At 40.6% G+C, this 20,471-nt stretch overlaps 2 protein-coding genes and 1 non-coding gene across 3 annotated transcripts; 1 reads left to right on the forward strand and 2 right to left on the reverse strand.

Annotated features, from left to right (window-relative positions):
• Window positions 1–699: 699 nt before the first annotated feature.
• Window positions 700–8,845, forward strand: LOC139946957 (tyrosine--tRNA ligase, cytoplasmic-like). The gene is made up of 15 exons (XM_071944747.1): window positions 700–832; window positions 1,359–1,425; window positions 1,859–2,008; window positions 2,484–2,659; window positions 2,959–3,004; window positions 3,144–3,308; window positions 3,680–3,731; window positions 3,916–3,956; window positions 4,446–4,584; window positions 4,891–4,976; window positions 5,331–5,466; window positions 5,912–6,015; window positions 6,350–6,543; window positions 6,922–7,060; window positions 7,516–8,845. Exons 2-15 carry the CDS (start codon window positions 1,369–1,371, stop codon window positions 7,621–7,623), a joined length of 1,593 nt encoding a protein of 530 aa, XP_071800848.1. The 5' UTR covers window positions 700–832; window positions 1,359–1,368; the 3' UTR covers window positions 7,624–8,845.
• Window positions 8,846–9,742: 897 nt separating this feature from the next.
• Window positions 9,743–20,091, reverse strand: LOC139946955 (uncharacterized). The gene is made up of 14 exons (XM_071944746.1): window positions 19,961–20,091; window positions 19,150–19,241; window positions 18,354–18,454; window positions 18,037–18,097; window positions 17,799–17,874; window positions 17,502–17,575; window positions 16,747–17,034; window positions 16,013–16,112; window positions 15,421–15,603; window positions 14,937–15,135; window positions 14,508–14,760; window positions 12,403–14,198; window positions 10,435–10,464; window positions 9,743–10,193 (listed from the first exon to the last, which is right to left on the reverse strand). Exons 2-14 carry the CDS (start codon window positions 19,181–19,183, stop codon window positions 10,110–10,112), a joined length of 3,279 nt encoding a protein of 1,092 aa, XP_071800847.1. The 5' UTR covers window positions 19,184–19,241; window positions 19,961–20,091; the 3' UTR covers window positions 9,743–10,109.
• Trnas-aga (transfer RNA serine (anticodon AGA)) lies at window positions 16,245–16,317 on the reverse strand. The gene has a single exon. It is a non-coding gene; the product is annotated as a tRNA-Ser (tRNA).
• Window positions 20,092–20,471: the final 380 nt, after the last annotated feature.

Consider the following 20,471-nt stretch of genomic DNA (forward strand, 5'->3'; position numbering starts at 1 on the left):
TCAGAATCAATGCCTGCACCTTTAATTAAAGAGAAAGAATGAGATAGTCACAATCAAAGATTTTTAAGTATAAAAGGTAGTCAATTTATATCTGGAAATGGTTAAAACTAAAGTTTTATTTAGTTTACTACCACACTTGCCTCCTGAGGCAAACACAAAAGCCAACATTTTACAAACAAGTATAAACTAAACCAATAATGTCAAATGACTGTATGTTTTGTACCGGAATCATTTTAATAAATCATCTCACTGACTGACTGACTCAGCCAGTGTGGCAACCCAATACAATAATTTCCAAAATATGCTGAAGAAATACTGTACCTTGAATCATTGACACTGACAGTAAATGAATGGTTCTCCACTAGCTTAATCAATGGACTCTTGGAGGAAGTAGTAGTCGTAAAGTTTGTTATAAGTGATGAGCACGTGGGGTATTTTGGAGAGGAAGAAGACAACAAACCAAGTACGCGCACTAATTTTAAGTGACCACTAAAGAAGAATAGCGCCCTCTCTCGACCAACCTTCCTCATTGTGTCGGTCAAAAAGTGAATGGGAACCAAATTGAGACCTACATCGAAATGAGCGTCAACGAGCGCCATACAGGCATTGCATACACAGAAAGAGGAGCTTTGTTGACACAGCATGACGGCTATTCACGGTGTTTGACGAACAACACAAACTTTTACATGGTGTTTCATCATTCATGTTAGCCGGGTGTGAACGACATGTGTCATCAAGGCCCATTCTGCTGCACAAACTGATTATAAAGTTTCCGTTATTCATCATCGATCATCACAATTTTGAAGGAAGGTCTTGAAAATTATAAGGAAAGGTAAGAAAGAATCGTTGTTTTTTTTATTGTTAGAAATGCATAAGCATCAAGCCTGTCAAATGAACACAATCTGAGCAGAACTTGTTGTTGCTGCTTCTTGCCTTCAATTGCATTACCATCCCATTGCATGCATTGCAGTTGTTTATTTTGGGTACCAAAAATCACAATAAAATTATTGAAATTGAACAGGCATGACAGGTGCGGGGGGGGGGTGGCAAAAGAAAAACGGTTACAGAAATGTTGTCATTTTTACAAATAATTCTCAGTATTAATAATAGTGGACATTTTCTTCAAATTCAAGCCCTCTGAAACTGAACTGAATTGTCCAGCTGTTTCCTTTGATTTTTTTGAAGTTTTGTTTTGGTCCCCAATAGTTTGTTTTTCATTGCATAACCATGACAACTTTACTTTTAATTATAAAACTAAATAAGTGTACTTGGTTTGGAGTTGGACTTGAACTGAAACTGTATTCTTCAGTGACACTGACAGACACTATTAGTATTTGTAATTATTTGTTTTGATGTAGATCCATCACCATGGCAGCGGATTTGAGTGTTGACGAGAGACTTGGTCTGATCACAAGAAATCTTCAGGTAAATTTGTCTTCTCGATAAACTCAGCTTGCACTTGCAGTCTCCAACTTGATAAAACCATCCATAAAGCCCAATTCATGCTTCCTGCAAACAGTGCAATTGCGAAGCGAAATTTGATGTCACTGTTTTCGCAGCGAATGTTTCGCAGGAGTTCAGCACCACTCCACTGACGCAAATAATTCATTGTGAATTTGTGACTTCAAAAGTCATCATGTTTGCAGGAAGTATGTATCGGGCTTTGCTCCCTACATCTGGATGTTTCAGCTAGGCACAGTCCTAAATTCTGTTCATCATCATCATCATCTTCCTATACTGTGCAGAAACCTCCTCTGGAGTATTAGTTGAATAGAGCCGTTAAATACGAAGCTATGATGAGACCCAGGATAATGAATTTTCCTTTGTTTTTTCCTCATTGTTGTTGTTTGCACTTCAGGAGGTTCTTGGAGAAGAGAAACTCAAGCAGATGTTGGTGGATGGAAAAGACGTCTCGATCTACTGGGGCACAGCAACCACCGGCAAGCCTCATGTAGCTTACTTCGTCCCCATGAGCAAGATTGCAGACTTCCTTAGAGCTGGGTGTAAGGTTCGTAAGACATTGGTTGTACTCCTACTGCCAGGCCTGTATGCTTCATTTCTGAAAGGGCAGGGGCACCAATGCATTTTCTCTTTGGTAAAGGGAACCCTTATGAGGACATTGTAGATTTCTACTTAGAGCATTTCAAGGGCACAAAGGTAATGACCAGGGGGCATGGAGGCGATCACCTTCTTCATTGCCTTTGTGAATTATCAGGCCTATACGTTACTTCTTACGGCTAGCTGGCAAGGCTAGACGCTTTTCTGAGGTACTTCAGTCGGAGCCCATTTCATAGAACTTATTAATTAAGCAGAAAATACTGCTCAAAGATGCAGAAATGAGTAGGACACCAGTTGCAACCTGCTTCATACACCATCAAAAGCTGCTGTAGGCTCTAACCGGAAATTGATTCCATTGATTTTATGAGTGATTCATACATACACCTTCACCTTGTTTTGGTCTTTTGGCTGTTCTTATTCCACAGGTGACAATCCTCTTTGCTGATCTTCATGCCTATCTAGATAACTTAAAAGCCCCCTGGGAATTGCTCAGCCTACGCACCCAATACTACGAGCACATCATTAAGGCAATGCTAGAGTCACTCAGCGTCCCGCTGGACAAACTTAAATTTGTCCGAGGGACGGACTACCAGCTGAGCAGGTAACCAAGAGCTTTTTGCGGAGGGGTTTGGTAAAAGGAACATTACAGAACTGTTTTTTTTTGCTAACAAAACAGTTGTTGGCAGTGTAAGCACTTCATATGCATAACCTATAGAAGTTTGAGATCGATCAGCCATCTGGGTCACGAGAAAATAGTGAAAAAACAATTACACATTTTGCATGACCTTGTTTACTTACTTGTTTACAATTTGCTTTAAAAAAATACGAATAATAAACCTAACAGTTAAACTCTGTAATTAATTGGGAAGTGTTGTGTAATTCTCTTTCCTTTATCTGCAGGGAATACACCCTGGACGTGTACAGAATGTCATCAGTAGTCACACAGGTAAGTCGTTGTGATTTCTCTGTTTTTAACCCAAATTTTTTGTTTGTTGAACCCCCCTATTTGAAAACTGATTATTATTATTATGATATTTAAGCAGCTGTTCTTCTCCTCCCACCCCCCCCCCCCCTCCTCCTCTCAGCATGACGTGAGGAAGGCAGGTGCTGAGGTCGTTAAGCAAGTTGATCATCCTCTACTCAGCGGTCTACTCTACCCGGGACTACAAGCTCTGGATGAGGAGTACCTCAAGGTGGACTGTCAGTTCGGAGGCGTTGATCAGCGCAAGATCTTTACCTTTGCAGAGAAGGTGAGGATTTTGTTTTCCTGTTGGCTTTAATCTTTAAGTCTCGCCCAGCAAAACAGAGAGTTTGTTGGTTGGCCCTCATCCCAACTAAATCCTAGGGGTGGGGATACTTATGGTGTCCCATCCATGCCATATCGCAAAATTACTTGACTCGGCCCTTCAACCAAAGTGTTTGTGACCTAAACTGTCCCTACTTTTTACAAGTTCTAAAGGAACATAAACCGTGCCCGAGAAGGGCTTTCTACCTCTGTCACACTTGCACAGACATGGACTAATTAGTGGTCTTGCTGAGACAGCTACAGTACATGTGCTTCTGTCGAGGGTTTTATTAAGTTTTAACTTGGTTTCTCGTTTCATTTATCATCTTATTACAGTGCTTACCAGCCCTGGGGTATGCTAAGCGTATTCATCTAATGAATCCTATGGGTAAGTCAGTTCAACTTTGATTTTTTTCATCTGTTTAAAATAAAAATCACTTCAACAATTCTGCCATATATTTCAACTTGTCTTCTCCATTTCACAATTATTTTGGTTTGACATATTATGATGTTTTCTAAACATTCATTATCTTTGTCTCTAAATAACTGATTTATTGTTTTCCTTTTTTTAGTGCCAGGCCTGACTGGAACCAAAATGAGCTCGTCAGATGAGGTATGGAAAACTAAGATGTCTGTTATTTACTTAGTGGAGTGTTGTGTCCAAACAATCTAGTGGACTGGACTCAAGTTTTGGTGATACCAGACTGTAGGTTCAGATCCCAGTCACGGCTCTTATGTCCCTAAAACGGAGTAACCCTAGGAATTCCCTTCAGGGGAGAGATTCCTTTAGTTACTAGCTTCCCGGTAATCCAAGCAGTTTGATTGGTAGGTGTGGGGGTGTTTGAAACCTCAGAACCTACCGCAGGCTTCCAGCAAGACATCTGTAAGCCTTTCTTCAAGGGTTGCAAGACACTTATGCTTTGTTCTTCAAGTGAGACATTAAGCCATAGATCCTGTACACCTTTCTTTTTTGGGTCGAGTGGAGGTTTGGTCAAATTTTGCGGCTATTTTTAGCAAATGTGGGCATTTTGTATAAGAAGCTTGCAGGCTGCTATGGTAGCATAAGGGTTAAGGAGTTTATGTTGTAACTTTTTTCTTAAAGGATTCCAAGATTGACCTGTTGGACACACCAGAGTCACTGAAGAAAAAGTTGAAGAAGGCGTTCTGTGAACCTGGAAACATCGCCGAGAACGGAGTGCTGTCGTTTGTCAAACATGTCCTCATGCCTCTATCACAAGGAGGTAAGGTTTCTGAATTCTGTGCTCATTGTACGATGCCAAACAATTATATAATTTACTCCTACCTACAACCCCATAACACATCAATAGGGTGTCATTAAGTCGAGCCACTAAGATCGTCAAATTCAAGTTGTGGTGGATAATTCATCGGAGAGTTGGTTTGGGTCCCGGTTTTTTCATTTGTGTCCTTGAGCAAGATACTTAACTGTACTTCTCTTCACCTAGGGGTAAATGGGTATACCTGTTTTTCGTCACAATTTCAGAACATATTAAAGTTTTAATTTTGTTATTTTGTTTTGTTAAATCCAGGCTTTCTAATTGAGAGGAATGAGAAGTTTGGAGGCAATATTACCTACCCGGATTTCGAGACTCTAGAACAGGCGTTTGCCAAGGAGGTATGCTCTGCTGTTCAAAGTCACATTTTATTTTAACAAGTTTCTTGAGGAACAATCTAGACATTGTCCATTTGAGATATCCAGTCGAGCTTAAAGGCACTGCACACTATTAATAATTACTCAAACTAATTTTAAGCATAACATTTTTACTAGGTAAGAAACAATGGAGAGCTCACAACATTGTGAGAAACGACTCCCTCTGAAGTAACATATTTTTTGAGAAAGGGGTAATTTCCCGCTCAAATCTTAAAAGACTTTAGGCTTGAAGCCTTTTATTAAGCATCGTAGATTTTCATCACTTTTTTTTTCCGACGTCATTTTTACTTTAAATTTTTTGATCTTCTTTTTAATCAGGATGTTCACCCTGGTGACCTCAAGTCTGCTGTGGTGAGAGAATTAAACCGATTGATGGAACCGATCAGGAAGACCTTCCAGAGTTCGGAGTTAAAGAAACTCACCAGCCAGGCTTACCCACCACCCCCAAAGAAAAGTAAGAATAGAAAAGCGCCCAAGTAAGAACGTCCAAGTAGTGTATTTCTTCTTCTTGCGTATGGCGAGTACAGTCTATAGTTGTTAACTTCTGACTGCGTGGGTTTTCCCTGGAATATTTGGCTGGGGTTTTCCTCCCACATCTTAACTGAAACTTCCTTCCTGGTTCTAAGTTCGATTTTCTGAGAGTCCTTGGCTTCACAACCAGAATAAATTAAATGAAATGAAGGGAGAGGAAATGATGTCAAAGGTAGACAAGCCAGGGCAGCATCTCGAATAGGGACAATTTCCCTCCATCCTCTGTGCTTATTATTTTGCTGATCTATGTAATATGTTGTATCTGTTCTTTCTTGAGATAAGAAGTATGAAATAAATGTTGACTTGAAACGAATTGAATTGAACCTGATCCAATGAATTGCTGTAAATTTCTTGTTGTATCTGTTTAGAGCAGACAGGCAGCAAACAGCAGCAGGGTGAAGGAGCAAGCAGTGACGAGATCATTCCGTCAAGACTAGACTTCAGAGTCGGCAAAGTCCTCTCGGCTGAAATGGTACGAAGATTTGTGTGTGTCATATTCAGATCTTGTTCAAGCAGACCCTAGCAGAGTCTTTCTCAAAGGCCTGAGAGCTTGAGTAATTCCAACAGCCGATGTCACAAAACGCTAGGATTAATCCTATATCTCGTGCTACATTAGCTTAGTATGGGTTCAATGCGTGCTGACGTCTTTGCTCGTTGCAAGTCCAAAGGTTAATTCTGAGTTAGGAAGAGTTTGGTGAAATTGACGGCTGTTGTTTTCGTTTACTATTGTCTAAATAAATTATAATTTTATCTTATCTTATATTTCTAGAGTTAGTTGAACTTAATTTGTGGTTTGCCTTTCTCAGCACCCAGATGCAGAATCCCTTTACTTGGAACAGATTGACGTCGGAGAAGAGAGCCCTCGTACGGTGATCAGCGGCTTGGCCGGACTCGTCCCTCTAGAGGCCATGAAGGACCGTATGGTCATCATGTTATGTAACCTCAAACCACAGAAGATGAGGGGGATTGAATCCAAAGCTATGGTCATGTGTGGCTCTCTGTAAGTAGAAACTGTCCATTTAGTGTTCACTGCCCAACTGGGAATTATTTCCCAAACAATTTGAAGTACTATAAGAAAGAGTAGTAAGCATAGTAAACTTTTGGGATGACCATGAGTAAGTTTCTTTTGGGAATTATTGGTATGGTCTTGAATATTATACTTTGCTTTGAAAGATTTGAAGCATTTTATCTTACAGTTGAATTATGTACCAAATTGAAAAGATTTCCCAACTAAGAATTACTTCCAAAAGATTTGAAGCCGGGAATCTTATCATAGAATTCTGTACCAAATAAAATTATTCTAGCCGTAAAATCAGACCTGGCCTTTGTCCTCGTCGAAATGACAGACCATTTAAAATGTTTGCGCTTTTTCTACCAGGGAGGATCCAAGGCGAGTTGAGCCACTCTGCCCTCCAGAGGGCAGTGTTCCGGGTCAGCGCGTGTTCATTGAGGGGTATCAAGCAGGCAAACCCGACGAGGAACTCAAACCCAAGAAGAAAGTCTTTGAAAAGCTGCAGGTAAGCTGTGGTCTGTTTTCTTAATCTAAAAAAGACGTTCCTTTGTTTTGAAATGGAGGCTTTCAAATCTTGTACAACAATGGTGTTTTTTCTTTCATTATTTTCTTGCAACTTCAATGACCAATAATCAAGCGAAAATTTTCAGTTTTTTATTTTATGCTCATATTGGGATACACCAAGTGAGAATGCTGGTCTTTGACAATTACCAATAGTGTCCAGGGGTGGATTTCACAAAGGTAGTCCTAACTTAGGACTAGTCCTGGGCAATGCTAAGAGATAGGACTGGTCCTAAGTTAGGACCAGTAACTCATCCTAACTTAGGACTGGTCCTATCTCTTAGCATTACCTAGGACTAGTCCTAAGTTAGGACTACCTTTGTGAAATCCACCCCAGTACCTTTAAATCAATCAGCAGATTCCATAAAAACTAAATCAAACTCTATTTTATTTTCTCAGGTTGATTTCAGGACGTCATCAGACCAGGTTGCCAAGTGGAAAGACAGTCCTTTTATGACCGAGCTCGGAATTGTCACATGTGCCCTACAAGATGCTACGATACGCTAAATTGATTTCCTAACTCATTCTTCTTAAATATCTTTAAAAATCATGTAAATTGCTTAAAGATGCTATTTCAGATTTTTGGCCGATTTGACCCAAAATTTTGATTTAAAATTCAATAGGTTTTTTGATGGGGGTCGAAAAAGTTACAAGCTTTCATTTGAGCCATTGCTCAAAAAAGTCCGCCAATTATTAGTAGCAGTGAAATGAAGTGCTCAAAATTAGTTTTTGTCGGGATCCCGACAATATATCACGTGAACAATTCTGATGTGTTTTGCAAAAAACGTTATAAATTTTGGTCATGGTTCCTGACCATTATAAGTAAAAGTTAAACTTTTTCGTTAGAGCTGGTGATACTCTTTGAAATACCATTCACTCAAAAAAATCTTTAATGTTTGGGGCAAAAAATCTGACATAGCATCTTTAATGTGGGTTTGGTTGAGGGTAGGCAGAATGTAGGTGGTTGTGGGTGATAAAGAATTTAACATGAACGACAAATTGAAGGCCATTTTACAAATGTGTTTGAACAATGTCACAAGAAGGATATAAGAATGTACAACGGATTACGGCAACTCTCCTTAAAACATTTTGCTGTGATTTTTACTTTTTTTTTCCTCAAACACTTGACGACTTATGAAACTGAAACATCTTTAGGTAAACTATATTTTAAACATCTTCATTCATAGTAAGTTGATGATACCCAAGCCTACATCCGTATGGACTGTGAAAGGGGTAACCCTGTTTCAGCCATAGGAGTAGGTGGCAACAGCCTCTGGAAAAAATAACTGTAGCCCACACCTTGAGTGGCCTTCAGGCTTTGTGTGTCTGGCGACTTTCATAAAAAAAAAAGGAAGAATTCATGTCATGGCAAAAAAATACAAAGTGGTATCAAAAACCTTTAACAGTGAGCAAATTTGTCACTGTTTTTACTTATTTTGAATTTGCTCAAAAACATGCGGCAAAGTTCAGGCTTGAAGAAAATAACTCAACACTCAACTTTCTTACAAATAGATTTTATTGTTAGAAAACAAACGCAAAGGAAAACTGAGGCTTTGGTTCGTTTCACAATGTAGTAAAAAAAATAAACAGAATGCACGGAAATACTTAACTATTCAATAGTACATTCAGTATTGGTATTAAAGTGGTTTTAAGGTTTCTAAGCCTTCAATATAAATTGTATTTATTCCCATATTGAAAAATAAACCGTCTGGGAGTGTTGAAAACTGAATATCTCTGCAGGTATTTCTTGTAGCATATGGTTTTGTCCCACATCACTATGGAATTCATTATCTGAAAGTGTTTCACAACAAATATTAAAGGGAACAAAAGAGTAGCAACAAGGGCCAAGTTCACGCATGAACTATCGTTGAATATAGTTCGACTAAGTTAGCCCGAATTCTGCCGTCGATTTCACAAAGAGTTAGGACTCGTCTTATCTCGAGTTAGGACGAGTAACTCATCCTAACTTAGGATTAATCTTAAGGTCTGCATGCTACAGTGCAGGGTTGGGACTCGTCCTAAGTCCTAAGATTAGTCTTAAGTTAAGAAGAGTTTTGTGAAATCGACGGCTGTCTAGACAATTGATGGTTGTACTACACTAGTTGACTATTTGGAAACCAACAACCATTGGTCCTTGCGCAAACATGGTCCTGGTCTTAAATGCCTGGTTAAAACTGACAGGGTCATGGCTGTAGAAAAAGGACCATGATCCTGGGAGGTTTAAAGAGTCGCTTCTCTTTTATAAACATTAATTAATGCCCATTGTGTTGAAAAGCGCACAATGTTTGTAACTTTTAATAGAATTTCAAATTCCTGTTGTATTATGTACACAGTCTAAACTTTGCGGAGGATTGCAATGCCTCGAATAAAGGTTGTGCATACACTAACGTATTTTACATCGAGTACAGTGAGTATAGATTGCATTACCCGTTAATAAGCACCTGAGTAAGCTTGCACAGCACTGGTAAGCTTTAATCACTCCTTAACACGTTTGAATCGCCACGTTTTAAACATAGACACGTGATCTCCTCTGGACCAATCAGAATGGACAAACAGTCACAGGTATTAATGAACGATTGATAAAAGACGACTCAAATGTTCTTAAATGGCTGTTAATAAAATTTCCCTTTACATTTCAACAACAATTAATGTTTTCTTTTAATTAGGCATGGCAGAAACAAATCTACCCTGTTTAAGGTGCGTCGCTATATTTTATGCCAAAAGACTGGCAAAAATGATTTTTTTTTCCTCTGAAGGAACTCTGGAAATTGATGCAGTTAGAAAAACCTGAAATAGTTCCATGTACTTAAATGAAACCACAACGCACAAATCCATCTAAAATTTAAATGAATTTTTGACATCAGCTTGGCAAAAGATCGAATGATGCATCTTTAATGGCTTTTTTTTTAAAGATGTATTTTTTAAGGGAAATGTCCAGGTTTCGACATATGTATTTCATTCTATGTACTGAATTTCATTCTGCATACTGAATTTCATTCTGCATACTGAAGACTTGATAGAAACTTGTCCACGTCAAGGTTTGACGGAAAACTCTGAGATCGTTTTGTCTTCTTTGCCTGTGGAGATAAACAAAAAATTTGAATAAATTTGTTGACAAAGGACCTTGAATTTCATTTGAAATTAGGGTAAACTCCCATCGATTCACTACACTTGTGGATTGTTTAAAAAGGAGAGTTGAAAGTGAGTTCAGCACCAACTAGGTCAATATTGTGGATTATTATAAAACTAGGCAGTTGAAGGTAGGTTCAACTCCCACCGAGTATCTTTTGTGTATTGTTTTATGAATCGTATACTCACACTCTTTGTTGTCTTTGGTTTCTTGCTTGTCTGAAACAATGCAAGAAAAAAAGATAAAAAGATTTCATCAGATGAAACGAATGAGTTTCACATATAAATACTGACAATGATGTATTTAAATGCACTGGACACCTTTGTCAAAGACGAGTATTCTCACTTGAAGTATCCCAACATAAGCATAAAAGAACAAATCTGTGAAAATGTTGACTTAGTTTGTCATCTCGGTTGCAAGAGTATAATGAAGGAAAAACAGCCTTGTTGCAAAAATTTGTTTGCTTTCAGATACCTAGTAAAAGGCTTCCAGCTTGAAGTCTTTTAATATTTGAGTGAGAAATTACATCTTTCTCAAAAACTATGTTACTTCAGAAGGAGCTGTTCTTACAATAAATTATACTATCAACAGTACCCCATTGCTTGTTACCGAGTAAGTTAATATGTTATAGTAAGTTAATAATGGTTTATTAATAAATACCTTGGACGGTTTCAAGTCTCTGATTGCTCAAAACCCGGTCACGTGTGGGAGTGTTAACGGTGGTATAAAGACCGGCTTTGGAAAATAGTGAATAAGTGGCCACTAAATCAGCATACGTTGTGTAAACCTTGCGCGTTGCACTGTATCGCACGCTTATTTATATCCCTGTTAGTTTCATTGCATCTTCGCGCACTTACGCGTACGCGCCCTGAAAATGTATCAATTTTGAGTGCGCGTGTGTAACATGTGCGCGCGTACAAACTGACACCGAGCTCATGAGCGCGTTTTAATGCACAAAAATTTGCCTCCTTTGACCCCAGTGAAGGCGCTGAACAGAGCATTATTTAAAAGAGTCACTGGTCTCAAAGATCAGTAATGTGATTAACGCACGAAAGAGATGGGAACCATCAAAAGCTCAAATATGGCCCCTAAACATGTCTGGAAGTACCGTCGAGAGAAAAGTCACAAAATTTGGAAAATTTTAGCCGTTTAATTCGCTAAAAAAGGTATTTATTAATGGGAATAACAGTGTTCGTACCCGGTCTTCACTGCGTGGTAATGACCTTGGTTGGTGGCTGGTGCTGTTAACAGACCGAGCTGCCGTTAACAGCGCCAGCCACCAACCCGGTCATTACCACGCAGTGAAGACCGGGTACTCGCACTGTTATTCCCTATAAATTAAAAACATGACCTAGCGGTTAAAGGGATGCTGCAGTGAACTCAAATAAAACAGTTAATTTTGCTGTCATTTATTTCTGCTATATGTATTGAACATCAATAAAATGTGTTTTGTTTATTCCTGACATATCTGAGTTGCGTAATGAGCGAATAAGTCATGCCCCCCCCCCTTTTGTGGATTGTTACCGCCCCCTACCATCGACGTCACGTCGGGAATTCAAACTTATCGTCGGCAAAAAGAGTCTGGTCCCTAACTACACGCGCCTAGGTACCAGACCACACAGTCGCACGTCTGTATATGCACACAGCCAGGGGGCCCGACGGCTCGGGTTACCAACATGACGTCACGTTTATGCAAATGAAGGCTCCCTTTAGGGGCGGGGTGAGTTCCCCTAGTCTCTTGAAAACCATTTTTAAAATACTTGCGCATTTAATAAAAAATATAACAAAATATTTCAGGCTTAAAAAGTCATGTTTTATCGTTTAAATAAATAAAAAAAACACTGCAGCCACCCTATAAAAACTGAATTGCACATGTGAACAGGATTTTAAAAAATTTAAACATTAACACATGAAAGTTAAGCGTGAAACTGAAACAAAATCATAAAATACAAGAGTATATCTACCTTTTTTATATACGATGTACTCTTTACATTTACAAAGTGAAGCAATGTCTTTAAAAATTCTATATACAACAATAATAATGTACTGCATTTTTGTGCACCATCTCAATCCGAGGAAGAATTACACAAAGTTATAATAATAATAATAATAGTGTCTTTAAGGTTAAGTTTAAAATGGAAATGAACTTGACAAACCTCATCCTTGGTATTTCCTTCTCTGTTTCTCTTGTGACCTCTATTCTCTTTCTTTCCAGTCTCCTCCAACGTCTTATCTCCCTTCTCAGCTGCTCCTCTTTCCGCATCATCTCCGTGTGCTCCATCAGGTTTCTTAGAGCTGTTCGTGCTCCGAGACGACTTCCTCTTGGCAACAGTATCTTCAACGACTTTTTTTGGACTCTTGGCTTTTTGGGCGGCGGCTCTCGTTTGCACAGCTGTTTTGGACTTCGGTTCGGTCTGCAGGGTCACCACAACGGTTTCAGTCGCTGTGTTGGCTTGCTTCCGAGGTGTTCTGGATTTCCTCTTGCTGCTTTTTGTATCCTTTTGGGGTTCCTGAGTCTGAGCTTCCAGTTCTGTACATTGGAGACGTCCGCTGTTTGGCGATAACCCAATCTCTTTCCGTAACTCCATCACCCAGTCTCTGGAAGGGCTCTTCGCAGGGGAGCTGTTGGAGGTCATACTACGCAGTCTCTGCTGTCTGTACGGGGACTGACGTGATGAAGGCGGACTGTTGGAGAGACAGACCAACATCTGGGCTGCAATGTTCACCTCTGTCGACATGTCATCGGGCACCACAACAGAGGCTGGTCCACCATGCACGACAACATCAGGCACTTGTTTATTATGCGCAGCAACGGCTGATTTTGACGACACTGATGGGATGGGCTTCTTATTTAACAAATCAGGGTTCTTTCCTCTGGACCCAGTCTTCGACGCGCTGGATTTTCCTTCAGCATTATCATTACTGTTTCCTTTAAGAGGTTGTCTTGTTCTTGACTGGACTTCAGGTGTCCAGCCGACGTCCAGCGTGCGAGTCAACCCTTTGAACTGAATCTGTTTGCGAGGTTTTGAAGCAACTCCTGGCGGTGATTTTGTTGTTGGGACACTGGCTTCCGAAGGCGTCATGCCAGCCTGTTGGACAAGCGACACCCCTGCAGGTCCCGGGTTCAGAAACGCTGCGTTGCTAATACTGGAAAAGATGTTCCGATTCCCCTCTGCAGTTTGATTCGGTTGACCTGGAGCAGGTAAAATAGCTCTCTGCTTAGCTCTCTGACCTACTGCATTACCATCTGGAAGTCTGTTCTGGTTAGCATTCCGAGATGCGTCACTGCTATTTTCAGGCGAACAAGTTTTCTTTTGCTTCGAGCCTATCTCATCAGAGTTTTGCGTCAATGTCAGTGGGGAATTACTTCTGGAGAAAGATCTTTCCGGTGGGGTGGTTTCAAATAAAGAGCCAACATCGGACTCAACCATCGTGGCAAGTAGCTGTACGACCTCAGTCTGATCTTGGACGTTCTGCGCTCCGTTAACTTGGGCCATCACGGAGGAGGTTGGTGCTGTGGGCAGGTTTGCGTTACCAGTCGCTGGCGGTGCATTGAGATTTTCCCTCCTGCCGTGAACCGGGCAAGATGGGTCGGCATTGCTTTGTTGGTGAGTGCTTCCTTGTCTTGAAGATTCATTCTGAGCTAAGCTTCCAGGCAAAAGTTGTTGTCCACTCTGTATCGCCACGCTCGGGGAGCCTACGACTCTCCCGTCCGTCGTCACTAACAGTGTACCTCCTTGGAACCCTACTGGGGAGTTCACGACAAGGTTCTGGGTGCTGGGCACCGCCTGTTGCATGATCTGATACTGTCCTGAGGCGTTAAGAAAGACCGGGAGAGTGACAACTTGGTCGTTGGACGGAACTGTCGCTGATTGGTTGAGGTTTAGTTGGTGGTGGGTACCAGTGGAAGCACTGGTGACTGGTGGTTGAATACTTAAGCTGGTAAATGGACCTGAGAGATTAGAAGAGCACTAGATAAGATTCAACGGAAAAATCAACAGGCATGATACCTCACGAAGGCAATGAAGGCGATTGCCTCCATGCCCCCTGGTCATTGCCTGCGTGCACTTGAAATGCTCCAGTAGAAATTTACAATTTTCTCATTAGGGTTCCCTTTACCAAGAAGAACATGCCTTGGTGCCCTTGCCCTTTCAAAAACAAAGCATACAGGTCTGAAATTTAAAAAAAGTAGCAATGCCGTGAATGCTCTTGGTAAACTTAACAATAAACACCCACAATGAACTGAGAACAGTTTACATACCCGTATTTGCTGGTGTTAACATTGTAGAACCGGCAACCACTTGTGGGTTCTGATTGGCTAGTGAATAGGTCACCTGACCAGTACCCTGATCAGAGAGATAATGTGATTGGTTGGAGAGCGGTGTCGATTGCAGTGATTGGCTGGTTATGTTGGGAACATTATTGAGTTGGGTCGTTGTGGCTTCACTAGACGTAGTTAAGTCGACGGTGGGTTCGTGGTGGGTTGGTGCGTCTTCAAGGTTCTCCTGGAAAGACTGATCAACCGAAAGAAGAAAAATCAGGTAAAAGTTGGGCTATTGGTAGACTCCAATTAATTAAATTTCTTTCAGAAATATTCTCCTAGCTACTGTTCATGTCATTGTTACAAAAACTTCCGAGTGTGAAGCCTGCTTCGATATATTTATATATTTGTCTCAATTTGACCACTCACCCGGTTGTACTGTTCTCTGTCGATGTTGAAGAGTGAGAACAAAGACTCGAATGCCGGATCCGCACTGGTACTCTGCACGATCTCATGAACCGTGTCGTCGGTCATTTGAAGATTCAGCAGCTCCTCGATGGACGTTGAGGACGTACTGAGTGTGTGAGCCGAAGTGTTTGCTTCTCCGACTGGTTCGGACCGGTTCTCCCTGTAAACAAACACATTTTAAATAAATAACTTCTTTATTTTTTAGTTAATGAATTGATGTTTAGTTAAAATTTTAACATGCAATTTGGCCAGTCCTCCTCAAGATGTCACCACAACTCATGATATTGTTTTGTTCTTCTTAGTTCTTATGATACATTTTGTATTGGACCGTTATTTATTATCTATCTGCATGTACGATTGTATGAATGGAAATAAAACAAACAGACAGACACCCCAACAGGCAAACAACTAAATAAACAAACACACAAACAATCACTGAACTCACACAGGTAGTTTCTTGTTGATGTTGCCGGCTAGTTTCTCCTGGAACTCTGTGTTGTTGATGAGGGACTCGAGAACCTGCGGAAGATCGGGAAACTCCTCCTCCATTTGGGAAGAAGAAACATTGTCAGTTGAACGAGGAGAAATACTGGCTGCTGTGGAAGCGGGTAATCTCCGCGGAGGAACGCTGACGAAAAAAAATCAATAAAAAATTGAAAATGCTTAACTTAGAAATGGTAGCATATTTCACACTAATAGTCTCAATGCACTGTTCATTTATAGAGCTCTGGTCATTGGGCCAATATTATTCCTTAAAACTTTCTCAGCTCCCTGGGGAGTATACAACCTGGGCAATCGTAGCGCTCCAAAGGCTTTTTAATACACAAAAACAACCTCTACCCTCGCAGGTACCCATTATACCCCCATGGTGAAGGGAAGCAATTACAGTAAAGTATCTTGTGCAAGGACACGAGTGCCACGATCGGGATTCGAACCCACACTCCGATGACTTAACCACCATAACTTGAATTCGATGCTCTTAACCACACGGCCTTGACACCCTAAAATCAATGCCTCAAATCCCACATAATATGTACCTTTTTCTCTTTGGTGATTTGCCGATGGGAGTGTGCACCTGAGTGCCAGTTACGCTGTAACCCTTGGTAGGGGTTCTGAACTCAGGAATGGTTGTCGTTTCTGTGTAGGAGTAGAAAAAAGTTGAGGTTTTCATGTCATCAATTAATTTTGGTTTTTACCCATACACCGATGTGTGTTAGCACTGTATACTCAGTACTTTCCCGAGTCCTGTGAAAAAATATCACAGGCATGTTACTCGGGTGGGATTCGAACCCACGACCCTTGCAATTCTAGAGCAATGTCTTACCAACTAGACTACCGAGGTTGCCCGGCAGCTAGAGGCAGTTCGAATCCTATGTTTTGGCAGCGGGTACCGCAACGATATAATAGATGTTAAATTTGCATCGGGGATAAAGAATATTAATTTTGGTTTTTACCCATACACCGATGTGTCAATTGTCATCAATTGCTTTCCTCAGAATTCTGTTTAAAAATATTAGTAATAAACTGAGAAATAAACCACAAAGGAAACCGACTTGGCACATTGTTATTCAATTTTAAAGGTGGAACAAATTGTCTCTAATCAACCGCCCCCAAAAAACAGAAAATCAGATACAGTTTTCCCTTCGACTAATAAACAGGGGTGAAAGTCATTGCCGACAACAAATGTCTGAAACCAGGATCAAAATTTTAGAAAATATGTTGAAATGATGGCTTTTCCACTTTTTGCATTCCATTAGCAACTCAGACTCACCTAGATCCTGCCCTCTATGATCAGCGACCTCCATCTCGACCGCTGACCCCCGAGTAGATGACCCTGACCCCATGACCCTGCGGTCACTTGGTGTATGACTCTGGCGACCCGTAATCATAATACTATTGGTGAGAGCGTCGAGGGGGCTGGTGGCTACAGATACGCTACCAGACACAGAAGCGTTTGTGGCTGTTGTTGTTGTTGTTGTTGTTGACGGGAGCTGCGACGCCATCTTTCGCTGAAGCTCTTGTTGTTTTCTTAGAGCTGACATTCTGTATCGTGTAAGGGCTGAACAGTAACGAGAACGTCATAATTTGTTTTAATTAAAAAATTTTTAATTTTGTTATGCAAGTTGCCAGACACACAAGGCCTGATGAAAGCCACTTCAAGGTGTGGGCTACAAATCAACTATTTTTCCAGGGGCCGTGGCACCTACTCCTGAAGGGCTGAAACAGGGTTACCCCCTTTCAATCCACATGGATGTAGGCATGGGTATCATCCACTAGGAGCCACCTACTCCTGGGGCTGAAGCAGGGTTAGCCCCCTTTACAGTCCATACGGAAGTAGGCTTGAGTATCATGTATCAGAAGCCTGGCTAGTAGAGCAGAAAGCACCTCACCTCCCCAACTTTAAGAAGCGACCTGGTTTAGTGTCCTACTTATAATACGACACAAGTGTCTTCACGATTTTTGTTCTTATCAATTCTGTAATGTTCCTTAGACTTGGACTTCTGACTGTGTGATATTTATACTCACTTCTTTGGTCTACTTTCCGTGGTTCTGGGTGTGTTTGGGTGTGTAACAGTCCGGCATTACCCGTGTATTGGAACCTGTAAACAAATTCAACCACAGATTAATGATGTTCCTTATTTTTCAATGTAGATGCTACATATTAAAAGCTCAAATTAGTTTTTCATAATATTTTGCAATTTTTTTTGAGTTTTCTCTTTTTTTTTCCATTCTTTTTTTCTTTTCATTTTGTGTTCAAATTGTGGTTACCACAATGGGTACAAACATTTAAAAGTAAGTTCACATGAATGACAGTGGACTTACCTCAGTTGACCTATGACCTCACTATGCATTTTCCATAGTGAGGCAATGACCTGGTTGCAGTTCATCCTGTCCTTAACTACACAGAGGGCAAGACAGGAATAAAAAGGAAAATAGTTTACAAAAAGAACAAAACAGGCCATGTAAAAAGTATGTGAGGGTAGGAGGAGTTTACACATGCAAATCAGAGAATTACAGATAAAGTTACAATAGTCCTGGTTTGTTTAAGACAAATACTTACTGGCATTGATGAGCTTGGAATATTCACTCAGTATTTCAGGTAAACCTTTCTCGAACGGGATCTATAAAACGATGACATTATAGAGAAGTCAATCGGTTATTTTACTTGTAAAAAAATTCTTGGTCAGTGTGATCTTTAAGCTTAGAAAACCATATGGTGATCTGATTTTGTCATTTTCCGATCTTTCCTGTTTAAAGATATTGCATTGTAGGAAAGATCCAATCTTTTTCTTTCCAACCATTGTAAGCTTGAGGATCATTTGATCTCATTACTGGTAAGATGTAAAAAGTAATTTAAAAGAAGTAATTTTTGCTTACTGATGGTTCGACATTTGGGTGTCTTCTCAGTTCCTCCAAGTGGGGACTCTCAGCGAAGAACTCTTTGAATGACCTCAGCAACCCTTCATCTTTTAGATAACCTACAGAATAATTCCAAATTAAAACCAAAAATCAAAAGATTTAACTCTTTTTTTTTTTTTCAGTACAGTAGATAAAAAAGAATTCACCCCAAAATGTACCTCTATTTGGGTTCAACAAAGAAGAACTTTCTAGAGTGGCGTGTCATGGCCAAGAGGATAAGAACCCCGCCTCAAGCTCTGGTGTTTCTGATCAGCAGTGTGGGTTCGAGTCCAGGTCGTGACACTTATTGCTGCATCAAAAAGAGAAGAGGTGCGCCCCACCTAGCAACCTAGTGTTCCTGGTTTGATTGGCTGCATACTGCGCCAAAGCACCATGTGAAGTTATACACTGTGCTACGTAAAGGAAAACATGTAGGTCTCATACATGTACAGGCCTGTGCGCTTCATTTTTGAAAGGGCAAGGGCACCAAGGCATTTTCTTCTTGATATAAAAGGGGCACCCTATGACTTTATGAGGAAATTATAAATTTCTAAAGGAGTATTTCAAGGGCACCAAGGCAATGATCGAGGGCATGGAGGCAATCGTCACTCCATGAAGTACAGGCCTGCATGTACTTAAAAACAAAGCTCCGTAGTTTGAGGTCCTGTCCAACAATTATTCCTGTTTCATTTTTATTTATTTATTTATTTTTTTTTTTTTGTGTGGGGGGGGGGGGGGAGAGGGGGTTGCAGTGGTAGTAGGGTAGCTTACTCACCTAGGACTAGTCGAGCTACATCTGAGGGAAGCATTATGATTGTTTTCTCCTTATGGGGACCTCACAGACAAACATCTATCCAGGTCAGTACTCTGCAAATCATAAACTGATCTTTTAGTCAAAATGTTACATTGACAACAAAAACATGTCAAATCAAATTATCTTCACCACTTTCAATTTGAAATTCAAACAAAATGTTCCCATCCCCCATGGTGGTGGTTGTGTCGTGTGGATGAGCAGTTTAACGCACTAAATTAAACTCTATACATATATATCTGATCAGCAGGGTGTGGGTTCGAGTCCAAGACCAGTTGTGTCCGATCTTCTCTTGATTTGAATAACATGAAATTGAATTTACTACATACAACAAGCAAGGGAAAAGTTTCCGTATGGCGCCACCACTTTTTCATTCGATATGAAATAATATAGTATCAAATTTACCCCAATGAGATATTCCTTTTTGTAAAAAAGCGTGAAAAAGTGGTGGCGCCATACGGAAAGTTATCCCAAGCAAGACAGTAACCCTTGCTCCGTCATTCGGATGGGACAGAACTTAAGCTGTAGGTCCAGTGTGTTGTTATAAAATCTATCAAACACACATAAAAGACTTGATAAAGTGGGGACAGAGGGTCCCCAATCCTCAAGTACACAGAAGTACCCCCATTTACACCCCCCTCCCCCCCCACCCCCCCCCCCCCCCCCCGCAAAAATCCAGAAAAGCTAAATTAAAAACTACCGGTTCTGTATTTGTATTAAAAATCAAGCAATTCAACTAAGAAATTTGAAACAAGTCCAACCATGTTTTACTTACACATTTGTCTTGGCGAATTTCACTTGTTGAAATTCATTGTTGACAGTGAGCGTAAAGTTCATGAGTTACAGACCCAGTTCAGTCCGATCCTCTCGCCCTCTCACAAGTCTGCTGTCATGCTGCACTGTGTAATAACAACCTTGTCCCCCAGGTTTGAGTCGTTTTTTATTACCGTTGTATAGGCGGGTGAGATTGATTCGTTTGAGAACGACTTACTTTACCGCACTGGAGAAACTAAACCGTGTCTACTGAAAAGATGGCAAGCTCTTTTTCTTAGAAAGTCCGCCAGCCGGACACTTTTGCATATGCATGCAATCGTGTAAAACCGTCCGGTGGACATGTACATGACTGCACATGTATGTGCGCGCGTAAGCGAGTGTGCATGCAATAAACCTACGTAATGCATGGACTTCCTCCATGGTATATGAATATAGTCACGTATTTTGTTATTGCAGCGGGCGAATACCAAACGGCCGAACATTTCCCATGTCATTCATGACATGCACCTTGT

The sequence above is a fragment of the Asterias amurensis genome, chromosome 14 (assembly GCF_032118995.1).
Source record: "Asterias amurensis chromosome 14, ASM3211899v1".
NCBI lineage: Eukaryota > Metazoa > Echinodermata > Asteroidea > Forcipulatida > Asteriidae > Asterias > Asterias amurensis.

Bases quoted from the DNA above. Each gene is read 5' to 3' on its own strand.
- LOC139946957 (XM_071944747.1), top strand. From the start codon at position 1,369: ATGGCAGCGGATTTGAGTGTTGACGAGAGACTTGGTCTGATCACAAGA. The intron at 2,660-2,958 runs GTAACCAAGAGC...CTTTATCTGCAG, and splicing joins ACGGACTACCAGCTGAGCAG to GGAATACACCCTGGACGTGT. The intron at 3,005-3,143 runs GTAAGTCGTTGT...TCCTCCTCTCAG, and splicing joins TGTCATCAGTAGTCACACAG to CATGACGTGAGGAAGGCAGG.
- LOC139946955 (XM_071944746.1), bottom strand. From the start codon at position 19,183: ATGCTTCCCTCAGATGTAGCTCGACTAGTCCTAG. The intron at 16,113-16,746 runs GTGAGTCTGAGT...ACTCCTACACAG, and splicing joins TCATAGAGGGCAGGATCTAG to AAACGACAACCATTCCTGAG. The intron at 14,199-14,507 runs GTATGTAAACTG...CTAATCTCTCAG, and splicing joins GTTAACACCAGCAAATACGG to GTCCATTTACCAGCTTAAGT.